At 39.1% G+C, this 20,538-nt stretch overlaps 1 protein-coding gene across 8 annotated transcripts in view; it reads left to right on the top strand.

The window, feature by feature from the left end:
- The first annotated feature begins 11,230 nt into the window (after positions 1-11,230).
- Positions 11,231-20,538, top strand: part of DOCK7 (dedicator of cytokinesis 7) — a 146,761-nt gene continuing 137,453 nt past the window's right edge. For all 8 annotated transcript variants that reach the window (XM_081325225.1, XM_081325224.1, XM_081325223.1 and 5 more), the window contains exon 1: positions 11,231-11,317. In XM_081325225.1, coding sequence (XP_081181351.1) covers positions 11,280-11,317 — 38 coding nt within the window. In that variant the 5' untranslated portion in view covers positions 11,231-11,279. The remainder of the gene's footprint in view (positions 11,318-20,538) is intronic.

Genomic DNA, 20,538 nt, shown 5'->3' with positions numbered 1-20,538 from the left:
TAGACCGGGATGCCCTGCGTACGGTCACTCATGCGCTCGTGACCTCTCGTTTAGACTACTGCAATGCTCTCTACATGGGGCTGCCCTTGAGGACCACTCGGAGGCTCCAACTGGTACAGAATGCAGCCGCGAGAGTTGTGTTGGGAGTCTCCCGATACTCCCATGTTACACCTCTGCTCCGTGAGCTGCATTGGCTACCAGTTGTCTTCCGGGTGAGATTCAAGGTTCTGGTAATGGTTTTCAAAGCCCTACATGGCATGGGTCCGGAGTACCTTAGGGATCACCTGCTGTGCGTTCCCACAGAGAGGGCCTCCTCAGGGTGCCACCGGTCAGAGAATGTCATCTGGTGGCCCCCAGGGGGAGGTCCTTCTCTGTGGGCGCCCCGGATTTATGGAATCATTTGCCGGTTGAGCTCCGGATGGCGCCCGACCTTCGCTCCTTCCGACGCGATCTGAAGACTTATTTGTTCGAACAAGCCGGCCTGGCCTGATGGGGGATGGGTTTAGGTTTTATTGCTATTTTAAATGTATTTTAATTTACTGTTTTAACTTGGGCATCTTGTTTAATTCTTTTTTAGTTTTTGTAATCCTGTACTTTTATATGTTTGCCCTGTTCACCGCCCTGAGTCCTTCGGGAGAAGGGCGGTATACAAATAAAATTATTATTATTATTATTATTATTATTATTATTATTATTATTATTATTATTATTATTATTAATAATAATAATAATAATAATAATAATAATAATAATAAAATATTTATTAAAAACTACTAAGAGAGCTAAGAGCCTGGAGCCAAAACTCTGTTCACATTATAGCTAAGCAGAATTTGAATTTGGTGTAGAGCAAACATGAGTACACAGCACACTTACAAAAGAACACCTGCATTTGCAGGTGAGCACAATGCAACTAAAGAAAAAACCTAGATTAACTTAGGCATGTCAATATGGCATATAAGAATTCTGTGATAAATTTAACAACAGTATATATGTGTAGAGGTTTGTTTCTACAGTTCCTGCAGTGAAAAAAGAATGCAATCTCATGCAAAACAGCCTGAAAGCAAGAGAGAACCATACCTAGTAAGGGATACCACTCAGACATGTCTACAATCTATATAAACATAGTGTTCATATGAAAGTTGGTAAATCATTTTATTTCAGTAGAAAAGGCAGAGACTGCATTGCATTTTTCAGACTTAATCAGTTTTTCCTTCATTTTGTTTGGTTAATGTTCCGTGAGCTGAGCAAACTTGAGTCAGAGTGCAATATCAGCTGGTTTTCCTTACAAGGTCATACATACTACTAGCCATTTCCTATCTGTTCTGATTTAAGGTCACTAGCACTAGCATAGTTCCTTATAACACATGTGTCATGAACATACATCTAGAAAGCGTTCCTTTCCAGAGAATGTAAAAAAAAGTACAAAAAATGATAACGTTCTTTGATAAAACCCTAAAAATCAATCACTCTTTGAACTAGAATGAACCATATTGAACAAACTGGAGAGTGCAAACAAACACTCTCCAATTTTGCTTTTTCCTTATCCCTCTTTTTAATTCTTGTTTTTATTTGATTGTATTTTATTCTTTTTGGAAATTTAATAATGTTTTGAAAAAAGAGGGTTTTTTTCTTTAATTAACTTCTTGAAACTTATTAAAGTGAAAGAACTCTACCTTTATTTTCCATTGATTTTAGAGAAAAAATGTAGTGGATTTGTAAGGTGTAACTTTGCAGAAATAAGTCGTATAATTGTATAATACCTTGCAAATGGTTAAAGTTCTATTATTGAAGACACGTGGGTAGCTAATTTATAATTTAGACCAGGAGTCTTCAAACTTGGCCCTTTTTTGACTTGTGGACTTCAACGCTGGCTGAGGAATTCTGGGAGTTGAAGTCCACAAGTCATAAAAGGGCCAAGTTTGAAGACCCCTGATTTAACCTTACTCAATTTAGACTTTATGCAAAAAAATAGTATTGTGGATCTGAACAATAAACTGAGTCAGAATTTATCCTATTAAGCAGTAGTAACAAAGAATAGTAAAGTATGCGGTGCATTTTGATAATATATACTTCATATACTATATACTACATACTTTGTGTTTTCATTTTATTAAGTTTATCAGGGTGCAAAATAAAAAATAAAATAAAAATAGTAGGAAAAAGGAAGAAAAGGAACAGAAAAAAGCATTGACTTCTGATTCTTTTTAGTACAGTAGAATAGGATAATAACATCCTAGCCTCAACCTTTTACTTTTACATGCTAATATGTAGCTACTATATATTACTATACTGTACTAGCCATTTATTGTACTAGCCGTTTCTATCACAACAAACCTATCTAATCAACAAAACCCAAAGTCCAAGTTTCATATTTTTTTTCCCATCTCAAGCACAAAATCCAGAAGCAGAAGCAGCAACTAAGTTGGATATGTTCTTTTCTTTGATAAGGCAATCAATTTGACCATTTCCATCAGTTTTTCCAACCAATCATCCATTGTGGGAATTAAGGTATCTTTCCATTTTTGTGCATAAAGCATTTTTGCTACTGTCAACATATATAACAACAAAGTTCTAATTATTTTTCAAGTTCTTTGTCCACTAAACCTAAACGAAGATTTGCTTTAAGAATCTTTTGCATTAAAATATGAATCTTACTTACCTAAGTATTTTTTTTGCTTTGTCACAGGTCCACCAAAGTTCTTTCTTTACATTTACATACTTTTATACATTTTTGGCAGTTTATCTATTGTTAAATAACAATGGTACATCATTTCATAAAATTTTTCTTTTAAATTATAATTTTTCTTTTCTTTTCTTTTATTTCCATTTATATCCTGCCCTTCTCCGAAGACTCAGGGCGGCTTACAAGCTTAGCAGTAGCCTTCATTCTATGTATATGCCTGCTTATTAGAGCTTTCACACACACCCCAAGCGGCATTATTACAAAGTCAGCTTAATTGCCCCCAACAATCTGGGTCCTCATTTTACCTACCTCGGAAGGATGGAAGGCTGAGTCAACCTTGAGCCTGGTGGGATGCGAACCTGCACTAATTGCAGGCAGCTGGTGTTACTTAAGGAGGCATTAGCCCACTGCTCCACCAAGGCTCAATTTAATGTAAACTTTAAACCCTTCATGCACATATTTTCCCATTGTTCAAGCAGTATATTACACTGAATGTTTTTTTTGCCCATTGGATCATAAAATGCTTCAAATGTTCATTCTCCATATTTAATTTTAATAACAGTATATGCACCTTAGCAATAATATATTCATTATCATACGGTACAATTTCCAGTTCAATTTTTGCAAGGTCAAACCAATGACTTTTTAAAATCTAATTTAAAATTTTCTTTCAATTGTAAATATGTAAACCAATGACAGATATGTCATTCTGATTCCAGCTCTTCTTTGGATTTGAGAGTAGGTTCACCTTGATTAAAAAATATTGCTTGACCATAAGTCCACCAGCCTCATCTTGTCATCATTTTTTTTTCTAAAAAAGGCTTCATAAGGTAACACCCAAAGAGATACTTTCAAAAGAACCTTATTTTATATTTGTTCCAAATTCCTAGGGATGACGCATCTAGCAATGATTGTTGAAATAAAATTTATTTTAACTTTGTAGTATGGCATCCAGATGGCCCTCTAATTCAAGTAGTCTTTTGTTTCTGGAGAGCCAGCCACTCTTTCATCATGATCAAACAATAGGCATCAAAATACAACTTCAAATTCCTCTTTCATCTTAATAAGTCCTTTTTGATATCATTCCAGAGTTATTTTGAAACAATTTAGGATGTGTATTTGTCAATATAACTGCAAGTTATTTCACTTTTTTCTCCACCTTGAAACCTGGTTTTTTGTCAATATTTCATAATTCTGAAAAGCCATATTCCTGATGAGCATTGTTATTTTCTGTTTATTCTGAAGCCTGCTAAAGCTCCAAAGTCCTTTATCTTCATCAAGTATTCTACACCAGTTTTTGGATCTCAGAAAAATATGACTAAGTTGTCAGCAAATACTCTCAATTTATAAACTTCCTTTTTAATATTTATGCCTGTTATTTTCTCATCCTAATATCCCTATTCAAAACTGTCCCTTATATCCATTGTTGTTTATACTGGTGCTGGAAGTTTGGAATACTGCATATTTTACTGAAGTATTTTTCTGAAATATTAACTATCAAAAGTCACAAGACTGTTGTGGTTTAAAAAAATCAAGTAAGTCAATTTTAGCATTATTGCTGTGGTTATGCCCTTGTAGAAAATAATGAAGATGAAGATATCAAGAATTAGTAATGATAAGAATAATGATCGTAATGATAATAACAATGATGATAATAATGAAGATGAGACAAGGAAAAGCTTGACTGCTTTGGGGAAAGATCTTCTCCACAATGGAAAGGTCCTCACCTTGTGCTACTGGTGTTGGAATTTCATTTTCATTGAAAAAAGCTTGGACAACAACTGCCTATTTTTCATTCTTAATTTGGATGTTGCTTCATGTTCTGCTGATGGCGTCTACCAAATCGACATTTGGCAAATTGTAGTATTTCTTATAGTTTTCAAAGTAGCCCTTACTGGCCATAATCTTGCTAGAATCACTGTGCTGTCCAGCTCTCTCTCACAAACACACACACACCACACACACCACAGTTGTTAGGAGTCTTTATTAACACTACCAATTTTCTCCAGCAATTCCCTTTGCCAGCACCAGTCCACCCCAATGAATTCAATAAGCTACTCAAAAGAAGCCAGCACTAGTCCACAGCACAAAGACATGGCAAGTCCCCAAGGTAAATCCAGAGTTCAAGAGGCACATTCCAAAGGCAAGAATCATGATGGTTGAAGAACACACAGCAAGGAAATGAATACGTTGTTCCCAGCATAGTTTTACTCCCCCTTGCTGAGCTAAATAACTGCTTCCTGGTGCAGCCCTTCAAGAGGGTCGAGGCTGCCTCCTTGCAAGTAACCTTGCTGATCTTTGTTGTGCCTGCCTCCTCTCAGCTCTGTGTGGTCTCAGACCGGGAGGAGGAGGCAATTCTTCATCTCCACTGACTAGCTGCAGCTTTGTGTGCTCTCTACCAGAAGCCTCTGGGTTTCCCAGCTGCAGCTCTGCCTCTCCTATCAGTAGCTCAGCCAGATGCTCATCCAGTTCCTCTTCTGTGCTCAGCCTCTCCATTCTTGGCTGGTAGCCATCGGCTGCCTCCCCTCCTAACATGCCTGGGACAGGCTCCTCCTCCTCTGAACTAGCGTCTGGAGAGGCATCTGGAGAAGTGTCTGGGGGAGTCATCAAAGTCACCCTTTGTTGCAATGGCCAGAAAACATTCATAGAGTTTTTTTTTAGTTTTATTCATAACTAAAGTCATGCTCATAGGCATTTTATTTATTTATTACATTTATTTGCCACCTATCACCTATGGCTCCAAACAGTAATGCTTGATCCATCTTCTCTATGGCCATGTCCAAGACCACAAGTGATGCTGCTGTTCCAGTTTTTATAAATAGGATCTTTTTTTTAATTTCACAAATTTTGGATTATTTTAAATAAGAGGAATATTAATTTTTTATGCAACTGATCCAGTATTTTAGTGTATATTCTAATGGATATACATCACCTGCTATAGGAACTTTAAACTCTGGACTTTTAACATGAAGCTTGGGGGCCACCTTAACTTTATATAATGAATGGACCATGTGGGTCTCTAAGTCTTGTGAGAATACATCATGTGACCTTGTACTGTAGTTACATTACACAGATTTTGGGATTGTATGAGGCAGATTGACAGACAGAAAATTTCTTGTGGAGATTCATTTTCACATATAATAAACTCATACAGTATATAATTGTAAATATATTTATTTAACCCTTTACCTTAAAAATTCCATAATTCTCAAAATTCTTCTGCTTTGACAAACAAAGAAGAAAGAAGGGATGGTGACAACTTGGACCCCAGAGTGCTAATGACCAGATGACTGCAAAGAATAGAATTCCTTCCATTCCCTAGCTTCTTGGATAAGAAGCGAAATGTTTTCAAGGAAAAAAAACAAGGAAGTCCAGGTGCCTTTTGGAAAAACAGCTTTGAGACTGAATATGGTTTTGCCCATCAAGCAATGCTCCATTGGTGATATCCTATTCGGCTCAGCAAATTAGAAATCAATTTTGTTAAGAATTCTTGGAAGAATGATAAGGAAAGTAGTATGCTTTTCATTGTGCCTTTGTAATCTTGTGCAAATGAGCTTATCTTAGTGAGGCAATTTGGAGAAACAAATGTTGAAGGCCATCTACTTAGGCCTCTCAGCAAGGAGGTCAATTTATTCGGATATCTTAGGAGCACACTGTTGTGTTAGTAACATTAGGGGGTTTCACACTAGGGCTTCACACTGGAGCTGTCGTATTCACAACGTGTCTATGATGGTTTATGACTGTAATAAATATTGGATTTGATCTGATTCACCTCTTATGACTGAAACTTGCTTGTGTTGGATCTGGGATGAAGAAGCGATACCTTGCATTTGCCTAGATTCTAGCATTTTTGAAGATGAATTAAGAACTGAATATTCTAAACCTTGGTATGATCTGATTACTTAGCCTCTCTTTGAAAGAGATGGGCAGTTTAGATATATGAAATATAAATAATTTGACTAGTTAGGTAGAACATGAAATAAGACCGTCCACTTTAAAAGGGAAATGCCATTTACTTGGTGCCAGTGGGAGAAATGAATGCATTTAGATTAGAACACACTGAGCTAGAAATAGAAACTGGTTTTTTTTAAAAACAGAAGGAGCTAAATTAATTCACAGTGGTTATTCTGGATACTTCCCACATAGCCCTAATAAGAGTTTCTTTTTAGGGAAATAATTGTTTGCAGTGTGTTTGGTTTTATGATTATATTGCACTTAATTTATTTTGTAATTGTTTGTTTTTGACTACACAAAGATATTATTTATGTATTATTTAATTCTGAATTCACAATAGAGGAGTTATATGGCAACTTAAATATAAAGACAGATTAAAATTCTGGCTTGCAGTCATACATACATTTACTTCAGATTTATAGTTCTTATGTCATACATGCGCTACAGGTTAGCCCTTCAAAATAGTCCAGACAAAAAATACACAAGTAGGTATACTAGCTCTATCTTTATTTCAAATTTGCATTAATAGGATCTTGGAAGACTGATAAGTGTTTCTCCTCTTCTTTCTTTTTACTCTCTGGAAAACTAGAGAGGTTTCCTCTGAAATGTTCGATTAGCCCTAGCTAAATATAATAAATACAGATATACATTCCCTTTTTTTGTCAATGTCCTTGACTATTTGATCATGTTGTACAGTGAGAATGCAGACCGTCTTCCAATAGAGTTAGCATAGGAAAGGAAGTTTTTTTAACATAACATTAGTTTTACTTTAAAACTACTTTTCTGTGGTCTCTTTTGTCTTTTATTGTGAATTTGGATGCAATGGTTGGCATAAAATTGTGACAGGCCCAAGAGAGGCCTCAACTTGCCTCAAGTGTTTGAGCAATGCTATCTATTTATGCATGAGAACAGATAAGAGAAATGAAAGCCATTTTTGATTACAATAACTGGAGGGCTGCTATCTTTCCCAAGCAGAAAAATGTCTTGGCAGCTTTGGCCTTCCTCTCTAGATTTTTTTTTTAAAGTGGGAACTAGCTAGAAACATATCATCCATTTGAAATGTCCATAATTACACTTCATGTGTAGGTGCTTCCTTTGCAAGTAGGCCGTTGTGTGACACACTTACTTGAAATTAAGGTAGTTATAGTTGACTCAGTGAAGTGAGTTGCATGGTTCATTCAACATACTAGTTTGTGTTTCATGTTCAGTATGAACAGAGAAAGTGTAATTATATTTTGGATTTAACATCTGTATTTTTTCCCCCAAATGTACTCAAACAGTTTAAGATAGAACTTTATATGTTATTCAGTGTTCTAATTTTAAAATTGATGTTCTCCTGTCACTTTTCGATCTGAATCAACAGTTATTGATAGGTCTCTATGCCAATTACTGTGTGTTTAAAACAGACATGTCAAACACAAGGCCCGGGGGCCGGATCCGGCCCGCGAAGTGGTTTCATGTGGCTCGCGAAGCCATCCTGGAAAGAGTGAGGGAACGGCCCCCACTACCTTGGCCCTGGCCCAGAGACTCTCCTTCTACCAGAGACCCCCAGATCTGTCCCACTCCTGCCCAGGCCCCCATAGGCACCCTTGATGCAAACGATGTAGAGCTGGCCATGCCCACCCAGTAGGCCATACACACTCTAGCCACGTCCACCCAGTAGGCCACACCCATCCAGGCCATACTCAACCGGCCCCCTGAGGGCAACCACAATGCTGATGCGGCCCTCAATGAAATTGAGTTTGACACCCCTGGTTTAAAATATACTGTTTTGTAATTGTCTCGATATCTGGAATCCATCAATATCATGAGAATTCTTTTTAAGGAAGTATACATCTATGTTATAAAGGAAGGAAGAAAGGAAGGAAGGAAGGCAGGCAGGCAGGCAGGCAATAGCATCTTCCTACGTAGGCTCCACAGCAATTGGAGTTGAGGCATATTAATGAGCAATAATAGTTATTAATACTCTTATTTTTCATGAAATGACAACTCAGAAATCCCTTCTCAGTTACTACAGTACAGGCAAGCAGAGTGGTAAGCAATGTGTTTGTTTTTAGTACCATTGTCCTAAATCCACCTGACTTTTCCCCTAATTTTTCTGATGTGCTTATTTGTGAGTGGGGCATGATATAGTATCATAATCCCAACTTTCTCTTCTTGTTATACATTATGGCAGGGGTGTCAGTCAAATTGCCAGCCCGCAGGCCGGATGCAGCATAGTGAAACCGTGCCCACCCCAATAGGAAAAAAGTCGAGATACATCACATTATGGGATCTCAAGACTGTTTCTTGCTCCTTTCTTCTGTATTGTGTGAAGTATCTATTTTGGAATGAACATAATCTAAAGACATATCTTGAAGGCACATCAAACAGCAAGTTTTGTAGCAGTGCTGGTTTGAGGTTGATTGGAAAACTCAGAAAAAAACAGACTGTGCTCTTTCATGGAAAGAAAATCAAACCTCACTATAATTCCTATAACTTAGTAATAGTTTCTACCAAACAGTTTTACACGTCTAGGTAAAGCAGTTGGAAGTTCCTGGACAAAACAAGGAAGTATATACAACTATTCAACACAGTGAAAGTAGTCAACCTATCAAGTGGTTCTGGATGATGTGAAAGGCATAATAATTTAACCAATTATTTATTTAAAGTTGCACATGGTTTGGAGATGGTTGTATGAGATATACCTTAAATGAATACACCTCAAATGCTAAATCATTGTTATGAATATTGTCTGTTACAGCTAGGCAAGGAGGGAACTTCTGGAATTTAGAGTGTCATGTGCCAAAATAGTTTGGCAGATGGCCCTGGGTGATGCTTATGAACGGTATTTGGAGGGGACAACCCTTGGATGCTCTACTTTAGATGATGAAATCACTTCTGTGGAAGTAAAACAGAGGCATTTGCTTTCTAAATTGTTACATGTGTTTGCTCCTGGCTGGTGAGGGATCTGGTGATCTCTCTCACATTAACAAGTTTATGTTTGTGTACCTTTGAGTCAGTTTTTGATTCTGGTGACTTCCTGCACAACTCCCCTGCAGTTGTCTTGAGAAGGTTTTTTTTTCCAGAAGTGGTTTGCCATTTTCTCCTCCTTAGGACTGAGAGAGAGTTGCCCAACTGATTTTGTGGCAACAGTGGGCCAAGAATTCACAATATTTCAGTTTCTAGAAGGATGCCTTAACCACTAACATCACTCACTCACTTCTTGGCCCTAGGAACTTTATGCCAGGGCTTTTCAACCTTTTCACCCTTTTAGGATATGGCAACATCCGCCTAGCAAGGTGTCAAAAACTTGATGACTAAAAAAAAGGGAAAAAAGTGATGAAGCACAGGTAGTCCTTGACTTACAACAGTTCGTTTAGTGACTGTTCGAAGTTACAAAGGCACTGAAAAAAATGCCCCCCAAGCAACAGCTGAGCAAGACACCTGCCCTGCCCACCCAGTGGCACTCTTCCTCCTGTCCGAGGTTTTCATTGTTAGCATTTCTGTTCAGGATTGGCAGCAGAGGTGGGGTAGGGGGGGTTGTTTGGTTTTTATTCCCCCCCCCCCCCCCCCCGTTTGCTAGGTGGTTGCAGAAGATTGTGGTCATTTCAATGACCCTGGGATACTGTGACTGTCATAAATATGAATCAGTTGCCAAGCATCTGAATATAAATCACAAGACCCTGGGGATGCTGCAATATTCCAGCTGATTGGCGCTTCTTCTGGACTCAGTGGATCAGCGCCAAGCTGCAGCTGGAGCGTGGCACTGATCCAGGTGCTTCCACTAAGCCCTGACGGCCCTGCACCTCCAGCCATCTCTCGCTCAGGCTTGTGCGGTGCTGCCACCAGTTCAGCTCATTCTCCTCACCCACTACCACTTCTCTAGGATGGGCGTGTACCACCTGTCAGGTGCCAATGTACCACAGGTGGTACCCGTACCACTGGTTGAAAAGCCCTGCTTTATGCACTCAAAAACACCTCACCAGAAAACAATCTGATCATTCAAACGGATGGTGAAACTAGGAAAACTCGACAGAACTGGTAGGAATCGACTCTACCCGGGGACGCAAGGAGGAGGGAAACGAATCTCCCTTTTCTTTTCGCCTTCAGAGCTTCTTCGGCTTTGACGTGATCCCCTTCCAGTGTGGATCGGATCTTCTGGATCTCCTGCTCTTGTTCTGAATGGAAACCTCCGCCAAGGATTTCTGGAAAACAGATCATCCTTGCACTTTTAAGCGAAATCGGTGCCATCTCGTTCCGGGGAGGGTGTTGGACTACTAGGAAGGACGTTCTTGCTTTCTCTCCAGGATTCCGCGGCTCTCTACACAGCCTCCAGTCCAAGTCCGGTGCAGCTCCAACGCAGCCACCCCCCCGCTTAAAGAAAATTGGAGGCAAACACTCCAGTCCCTCCTCCGTAGCCCACACCCACTCATTCCCGTCTAGATAGCCTGTGATGGACCATATATCTGCTAGGAGAGGCGCATAAAGCATTTCCCTCTTCTTGCTGGAAACGGGAGCGGGTAACCGCCAAGACTTTGGGACGCGCGCCGTTCAGGAGCATTACGGCACCCATTCCTTATTCCTTTTGACTGCTCTCCGGCGGCGGCGGCGGCGGCGAAAGAGCCGAGGAGCGTTTTGGGTCGCAGAACCCGAAGCGGCCATGGCCGAGCGCCGCGCCTTTGCTCAGAAGATCAGCAGGTAAAAAGAGCCGGTGCGCGGCGGGGAAGGAGGCGCTGGCCGCAGGCTAAGCTCCGTGGGGTTCGCGTGGGGCTGGGCAGAAGCGCGAGGGGCCTAGCAGGGAGATGCGTTCCCGTCTCCGCTCTAAGGGAGATGGTTTTTGCCGGCGTGGGGGATTCCGGAGGCTTGGCGGGGGAAGGGCCGGGAATTGCGCCTATTGTGTGGATGGCTTTGCGGGTGCGTCGCGCCGTTTTGTGTACTGGGCCGTGCAAAAGGCGGGCGGGGGGTCTTCCGGGGCGCGTGGCGCTGCGGCTGGGCGGCCGCTACCCCGGGGCGGGTTTTTGTTATTTTTTTTTGCTCCGGAGCCCGATCACGATAGGCGCGGATGTGATTTATGCAGCCGAAGCGGCAGCAAAGGGCAGGCCGTCATGTGGGCGGCCGGATGCATTTTGCGCCCAGGCTTTTAATTCAGAAGCAAGCTCCCTTCCCGCGGCTTATCGTAGCGAACTTGGTTGCTTTCGTTGGTACGTGCGTACGCGGGCTTTATTTGGGCCACAAAGGCGTCTTTGCTTTAAGGCAGCGTTTCCCAACCTTAGGAACTTGAAGATGCGTGGACTTCAACTCCCAGAATTCCCCAGCCAGCATAGCTGGCTGGGGAATTCTGGGAGTTGAAGTCCACGCATCTTCAAGTTCCTAAGGTTGGGAAACACTGCTTTAAGGAGTGCTAGCTTTGGATGGAGTCACTGAAGCAGTAGGCGTGAGCTTAGATGGACTCCAGAAGATGGTAGAGGACAGGAAGGCCTGGAGGAATATTGTCCATAGGGTCGCGATGGGTCGGACACGGCTTCGCAACTAACAACAACAACAACAACAGCTTTGGATTTGCAGGCTTGCGTGTTAGATCAGCTCCCCGCCGCCTCCCCCCACTTTGTCCTTTGGCTTTAGACGTAGATGATGGTCCTTCCTGGGATTTGCATCTGGTTCACTTGTCTACAGTTTGCTCTTTGGACGGTCCCTCTTGGACAGGGAGAGCTGTGCTTTGGCATTGGTTGTTTGGGATGGATGGTTGTGTGTGTGTGTGTGTGTGGGGGGTTTGTAATGCACTTGGCTTTGAAATAAGGGAGGCTGCCTATATTGGGGTTATGTGGAGGAATTGGAAACGGGGTTCTCGTTAATTTTTAGAAGACATAATCACGGGGGTTAATGTAGCAGAGCAGCTGCCTCTTAATCTCTGACATTTTTTTGTTGCCTTGCTTGATGCTCTCTTGTCATGCTCTCCTCTGAGTGCATTTTATCCATTCCCTGAAGTTCTTTCTCTGCAGTCTTTTCTCAGTGAAATTTTTCTGCCCCTGCACGTGAGTGGGGTGGGGGAAATCCAGACTTCTAAAGTTTCAGTTTCTGTATTATGTATAATCTGGCTTCCAAACTTAGATAGATAGATAGATAGATAGATAGATAGATAGATAGATAGATAGATAGATAGATAGATAGATAGATAAAAAAACCCATCTGATTTTCCTTTATTACTTTTTAATTTTATTTTTTTCACTTTTATCACTTTTTAGTTTTATTTTTTTCCACTTTTATTTATATTTTATCCTTCAGATTTTATTTTATATTCCATTCTTACATGTGAATGTTGGTGGAAAGAACTTTATCCTTTCTTCTAACATACCCTCTGTAAATGGCCACTGACACATTAATAAAGTTCACTTTATCGTACAGTGCTGACTTTGAAACTTTTATAGTCTTTCATCTGTGCTTTTTAGAAAGTTTTGGTATAAGAGAGTGTATTCATACTGTAAATATTGTTGGAAAAGAGCCCTGTTAGTCTTTGGTAGCCAAAAATCAGGAATATGATAGTTCCCTTTCAAACTTAACATACTTTATCAGTTTAGCTATCCTCCATCAATCTGATGAAATGAGATGAAAACTTAATGTCTTTTTATACTATCTGTTAACCTGATATGGGACTGACAGTTTCCTACTGTAGAGGTAGTCCTCAACTTATGCCACAATTGAGTCCAAAGTTTCTGTTGCTAAGCAAGACAATTGATAAGTGAGTTTTGTTCCATTTTATGACCACAGTTGTTAAGTGAATCACTGCAATTGTTAAGTTAGTAACACAGTTGTTAGGTGAATCTGGTTTCCCCATTGACTTTCTTGTGAAAAGGTCACAGAAGATGATCACATGACCCTGCAACTGTCATAAATACATGCCAGTTTCCAAGTGTCTGAATTTTGATCACATGACTGGGGATGCTGCAATAGTCATATGTGTGAAAGACAGTCATAATTGATTTTTTTCCAGTGTTTTAACTGAATGGTCATTAAGTGAACGGTTGCAAGTCAAGGACTGCCTATAGCTTATCAGTTTATTCCTGCTGTGTTCTGTGAAATTTGTTATTTAGCTACTAAACGTGTTAGGATTAGGGAGATTGGTTAGCAACTAGCAAACTTGGCAATTGATTTATATGTATATGTATGGTGGTTGCTGCGTCCTGGGGTCATGTGATCCCCTTTTGTGACTGTCAACCAAGCAAAGTCAGTGGAGAAGCCAGATTCACTTAACAACTGTGTTATTAATTAAACAACTGCAGTGATTCACTTAACAAACTGGGGCAAGACTCACTTAACAAATGTCTCACTTAGCAACAGAAATGTTGCGCTCAATTGAAGTCGTTAGTCGAGAACTACCTATGTCTAAAAAGGCATAGGGATGCTTTTTCCATGTTCTGCCAATCCACAGTGGTATTAAAACAGATCCAACAGAAGCTCTTCCTTTTGTCAGAGCACTGTGTGATCAAGACATTTGATTAATGCTCTTTCTGCTTTTCTTGACTACTGGCTTTTCCAGATTGGTCCAATATTGCGATAATTATAGCTGTTCAAAAGAAAGAATGTTATTTTGCTTCTCTTGAAGGACAAGCGCTAATAATATTGACAGAAGCTATGTACAGCAAATGAAAAATGAGGAAATCTCTCCTAAGAAGTGTTGCGAAATAAGAGAAAGGATATATTTAATTACCATTGTTTGTTTTCTTTTTTAAAAATTGTGCTAGCAATATATATACATATACATATACGTATACATATACATATATCACTCAGCAAAGAAAATTGCCAGAGCTTTTTTTCTATCTAGGATTTTTTTAAAAAACTAAGAAATGCCATGGACTGACAAAGTTTGAAAAATTCTTTTACTGTCATTCTAGGAAAGATACTCTCCAGACATTGAAAGTTAGTTTAATTCTGATTAAATTGGAAAATACTTGGCAGATAACTTACATGATTGCCAGTAGGTTTTGCTTCTAATTTTAAAGCCATGGTTTGTTTAGAAATAAAGAGAGAATTGAAATAATGACTTTATCCTGGCTTATTTTAAGTTATGTTGGGATAAACTAAGGACAGGCAACTATTTTTGTTCTGATAAGCAAATTTGGAATTATAAGGTTATAAATTATTATTTATGTATGCATATATTCAATATAGCTGTAAATAAAAGCAAGGAAACACACAATAATATAAAACCCCAATTGTTTTTTCCACTCCAATCCTTCCAGAAATGTTTCCATGGATTTATCTGTCTTTTTCTGGATTATATGGGCACATTTACTAATGAAGCACTGGATTGGAGCCATGTATCATTTATGTTTCCAGAATGCTCTGTGGGGCCCCGGAGGCATTCTTGGTAATAAAAATTATGTTGGCTATAAAAACAGTGGTGTCTTGTAGCATGTTACTATGGTAGTGTTCTTATTTTTAATTTAAAGGATTTAAAACAAGTGGAGTCTCATGGAGAAAAGAGTCAGACACCAAGGGAGGCACCTGTGTTTCTTTGGTACCAAAGTGTACCATTTTGTCTATGACTAACTAGCTGATTCCTGGAAAAAATATTACTTTAAAATTTAAAGTGGTTGAATTTTCATTTTTGACTCTGAAAACAGAGAATCTTTCTGTGGAGTTATGTTAGGAGAGAGAATTGAAGGGAAGAATAAGTCAATGCAAAGTTTTTGCGGAAGAAGGCGGCTTTGTTTTCATTGGTGCAAACTTGATCAGGGACCACTTACAACTCTTTGGGGAGGAGGATGGTAATAGTGATTAGAGATGGTTATTCTATAGCAGGGCTTTTCAACCAGTAGTACATTGGCACCTGGCAGGTGGTACACGGCTATCCTAGAAAAGTGGTAGCGGGGGAGGGGAATGAGCTGAAGCGGTAACAGCACTGCACAAGCCTGAGTGAGAGTTGGCTGGAGCTGCAGAGGTGTCAGGTTTCAGCGAAAGCGCCAGGATCAGCACTTCTTTGGGGCTGTCAGGGCTCAGTGGAAGCGCCAGGATCAGCGCCAGGCTCCAGCTGGAGCTCGACGCTGATCCTGGCGCTTCTGACCCCAGAAGAAGCGCCCATCAGGTGGAATGTTGCAGCATCTCCAGGGTCTTGTGATTTACATTCAGATGCTTGGCAAATGATTCATATTTATGACGGTCACAGTGTCCCAGGGTCATGTGAAGTGACCAAAACCTGCTGCAACCACCCAGCAGACGGGCAGAATAAAAACCAAACACCCCCCACCCCACCCCACCCCCGCTGCCAATCCTCAACAGAAATGCTCACAACAATGAAAACCTCGGACAGGAGGAAGAACGTCGCCGGGTGGGCAGGCAGGTGTTTTGCTCAGCTATGGCTTGGTGGGCACTTTTTTCAGTGCCATTGTAACTTCGAACAGTCACTAAGTGAAGTGTTGTAAGTCAAGGACTACCTGTACTTCATCACTTTTTTCCTTTTTTTTTTTTAGTCATCAAGTTTTTGACACCTTGCTAGGCGACTGGTGGTACTCGGATGTTGCCATATCCTAAAAGTGGTACAATTGAAAAGCCCTGTTCTGAGTTTCTAGGAAACTCAGCAAAATCTCCGCCAACAATCAGTGATCCAATGACAATCCAGTGAATAAAGGAGTTTTAATTAGGCTTTTGAGATACATTGTGTTAATAATTTTATATGCATATTTCCTAATAAGGTCATTCTGCTCGGGGAATTCTGAGAATCTTAAATTATAAAATGGTTTACAATATATTCCAATGGCACAATCATTATGTATGATTGTATTGTATTGTGTTATAATTTCAGAGGAACACTTCACAGATGAGTTATACATACAGGTTGTCCTTGACTTACAACAGTTCATTTAGTGATCGTTCGAAGTTACAATGGCTCTGAAAAGAGCATTTTTCACATTTAATCATTGCAGCACCCCTGAGGTCATGTGATCGAAATTTAGATGCTTGGCAACTGGTTCCTACTTATGACAGTTGCAGTGTTGCTCACCTTTTACAACCTTCTGACAAACAAAGTCAATGGGGAAACCAGATTCACTTAACTAACTTAACAACTGCAATGATTCCCTTAACTATGGCAAGGAAAGTCATAAAATGGGGCAAAATTAACTGCCTCACTTAGCAACAGAAATTCTGGGCTCAGTTGTGATTGTAAGCCGAGCTCTTCCTGTATTGGGGAGATTAAAAAAAGATCAGAAGATGATCTTTGTAATTCCCTTCCTTTCCCTGAAGCTAAAAAATGCTATGCTAATTGGGAAATCTTTCAGAACAGCTGTAGCAGAGATCTTCAAACTTGGCCCTTTTATGATTTGTGACTTCGACTCCCAGAATTCAGTAATTCCTTAGAATTATATACTCTTGTCAGCACTATTCTTATGTTTTTATAACAAAATGGTTAAATTTGTCAATGAGTATTTTATTTTGCTTTAACTGTAGGGATGCCACACTTTCTGGAAAGTCTTATGTGAGCTTATGTCTAAATGTAATTACAATTCGTTGCACTTTTTCCTCTTCAGGTGACTAGATTGACTATGAGGTTTTTAAACCTTGTTGAGGAATTGCCTGCAAGATCCACAAAGGGAATTAGATTAGTCTTCACCCACCCATGTAGGTGGAATATTTTGAAAACTGTAGTCTTCTCCACTTGGAGTGTACCATTTGAGCTGTTCTAGAATAATGTTTTCTATATGAGCAATGTGCTAGAGTTGATACAGGTCTGTACCTAAATATGCAAACGAACAGAATTCAGATTAGCATATTTATCCCAATATAAATGTAGGCCACACAGGTAATTGGCAACATTACCGGTACTTGATTTGAAAAAATTACAACTATCTTTTTTATTAAGTTTAAATTGTGCATTCAAGAAAACAAAGAGCTTTGATATGTGGAGAAAAATTATTATGTTGGAAACAAAGTTGGGCAATAGACAGTAAAAGATTAAAAGATATGAAACTGCCAAAATTGCCTGAAGTGGAACATTCTCTGCAAAATTTTGACCCCAGAAATTTTTCCAGTCTACATCTCTCATGCCATAAACATCAACTCTTTCCTTGTTCTATCTAGGTGGCCAACTATACAGATGTTGCTTTAAAAAATAGATAGGAATTTTTCTTTCAGCATCTTGTCTAAGTAACTGCTTTTGATCGCGAGTAATTTATTAAATAGTTCAAAACAAGACCAAGATAGGATTTTAAAAAATTATTCTCTATACATAGCATTCCAGATTTTATGTATAAAGAATTGTACCATTTCACAAATACTTACGTAATCTTTAAATTAAAAGTGTGTAAAATCAAGTGTTTTCTAAAATCCAATTCTACTGAATTTTCCCACTCAGAAATTACTCAAAATGCAGACCAGAAAGGTTTATCAGGCATTTTTTGTTTGTGGTAAAAAAATGCTTAGCAAACTTGGATACTCTTAAAAGACTGTGCAGTATGCAATGTGGGAATTTTGCTTTCCTTTCTATTAGCATAATCAGCTGATCTTTTTCTTCACAGCTATCAGATGATTTCCCCAGTTTTATTCTTTAGAAACTAATTTGTCAGTTTTTGTTAGAATAATGTAGGCAGTTTTGTAATCATTTTCAGTTTCCAAAGTTATTTGGGAACCCCTATTCAAAGAGTCTACTGACTCCCTTCACAGCCTCCTGTTTAGAAAACTTTGAATCCTACTATTGATAAGAAATTCTATATTACAAAGTGTATTTTTTTTTTGAAGAAGTGAAGAATGACGCATCATTATTGGATATTTTAATGTGAAACAGCCCAGTTTGATTTATTGCTTTAAAAAATAGGAAGGCAGAAGTAACTGAATTCAACTAGAAATAACTATTATTTGTGTGTCATTGTTGCTGTTGTTAGTTGTAATTCCACTCCAAAACACTGGGTGACTTTTTCATGTTGCGCTATCCTTGAAGCCATTCCAATAGATGCAGTAAGTTGACAGTATGCAGTTTGTGATTGAATCCTGACATCAGTTGTTAAGCAAGCTCAAGAGATTTCATTTTTCAGTTGTCAAAAATATTTGCATCCCGCTGAAACATCATTTCCAAGTGCTTTTGAGACATGTTGTCTTTAGCGCCTATAAAATTGACTCAAATCTTAGTTGCTGTTTATAAGAATTTTTTTGCAGAGCATAATTCCTAATCTCTAATTTTAAATGAGTATCTATGGAAAAAGTATCAACACTGCATTCTCAAAGTTAGTACCAAATAAATATAATATCAACTGTTATGAAAATAGAAGTAACATAGGTAAGAAAGGTGTTATTAACAAACCAGGATATGAATATACTTGACCACCCATGTTTAGGACACAGTCAGTGGAAGTAGTACAGGTAGTCCTTGAGTTACGATCACTTGTGACCTATGACCTATTAATTCCTGTTTATATGTACACTGTGAGCTTATGCACTGGAGACGAATTCCTTGTGTGTCCGATCACACTTGCCCAATAAAGAATTCTATTCTATTCAGTTGAGCCCAAAATTTATATTGCTAAGGGAGACAGTTGTTAAGTGAATTTTGCCCCATTTTACAATCTTTCTTGCCACACTTGTTAAGTGAATCACTGTGGTTAAGTCAATAACATGGTTGTTAAGTGAATCTGGTTTCCCCATTGACATTGCTTGTCAGATGGTCGTAAAATGGGAACATATGATCCCGGGACATTGCAGTCCTCATAAATATGAAACAGGTGCCAAGCAGCCAAATTTTGATCACATGACCATGACCAAGTGAAAAACAGCCATAGGTCTCTTTTTTCAGTGACACTGTAGCTTTGAATGGTCAGTAAATGAAGAGCTGTAAGTCGAGGATTACCTGTAGTTTCTTTGATAAAAGAAATTTTAGCTGGAGAATCAGACCTAACTGCTGGAAGAGTTTGAAACTCACATGAGAATTATAGATATTGTCATAAAAATTTAGTGATTAGGAGAAACACAAAGCATTATGGAAAAGCTTCCTTGAATTCATGTCCTGAGCACATATGTACAGGAGGGTTTTCTTGATTTTAAACAAAAGCCTTGTCCATGTAAAATGCTGCATTTGAAGGAATAATTTAGAAAAAAAAGTAAGTTGTGCCATTTCTTAAATCACAACGTGCAAATATTCTGAAATACTCCTTTGCAGTGTTTCATCACCTTTTTTCAACTCCCCAATTCTAGGATATCCTTATGATCATGCTATTGTGTAACTAAGCAGATTTTAGCTTTTCAAGATCAACGTTATTTAGCTGACTTTAGTCACTTATAGACTCATCATCATCATTATCCAAAATTATTATTTTCATCACAACAATGAAAGGGGGCTATAAACGTATACATGAAAACCTTTTGTATATTTCTTCCAATGTTGTGTGTGTATGTGTGTGTGTGTGTGTACACACATATATATACACACATACATACACATACACACACTTATACATTCACACACATGTATGTATGTATGTATGTACACACACACACCTTCTTGGGCTTTTGTGTTTGGAGTTGTTGCTATGGCATGAGCTTTGACCTGAGGTTCAGTGTGCCTTTCTGGAATTCTAATGGTGGTGGACGTTAATCCTATATGTCCTGCTTCCCTGAGCTGTGGCTGATGGCTATGTCCTGTGTTGGATATTTTTGGGTGAGGGGTTGTTGGATCTTCGTCTTTCTAACCCCTTCAGCTCCAAGTTTCCTGGCTCAAGCCTTTCTGAAAGGATTATCAAATCTGCATTTCTAAAAGGTGGCCTGCTTGGTTTCAGAGAGACTTGGGGGAGGGGCTTCTGCCTTTTAAGATCTTCTCCATTATTCCTTTGGGGAAATATATTCTGCTTTTTTAATATCCCCCCAAATATTTCTTTCTCTGGGGTGTGTGTGCTGTCTTCCTACAATATAATTGGAATCCTTATCCTTGTAAAGTG

The sequence above is a fragment of the Vipera berus genome (assembly GCF_964194415.1).
Source record: "Vipera berus genome assembly, chromosome: 3".
NCBI classification, from domain to species: Eukaryota; Metazoa; Chordata; class Lepidosauria; order Squamata; family Viperidae; genus Vipera; species Vipera berus.
This window is presented reverse-complemented; position numbering and strand designations above follow the sequence as displayed.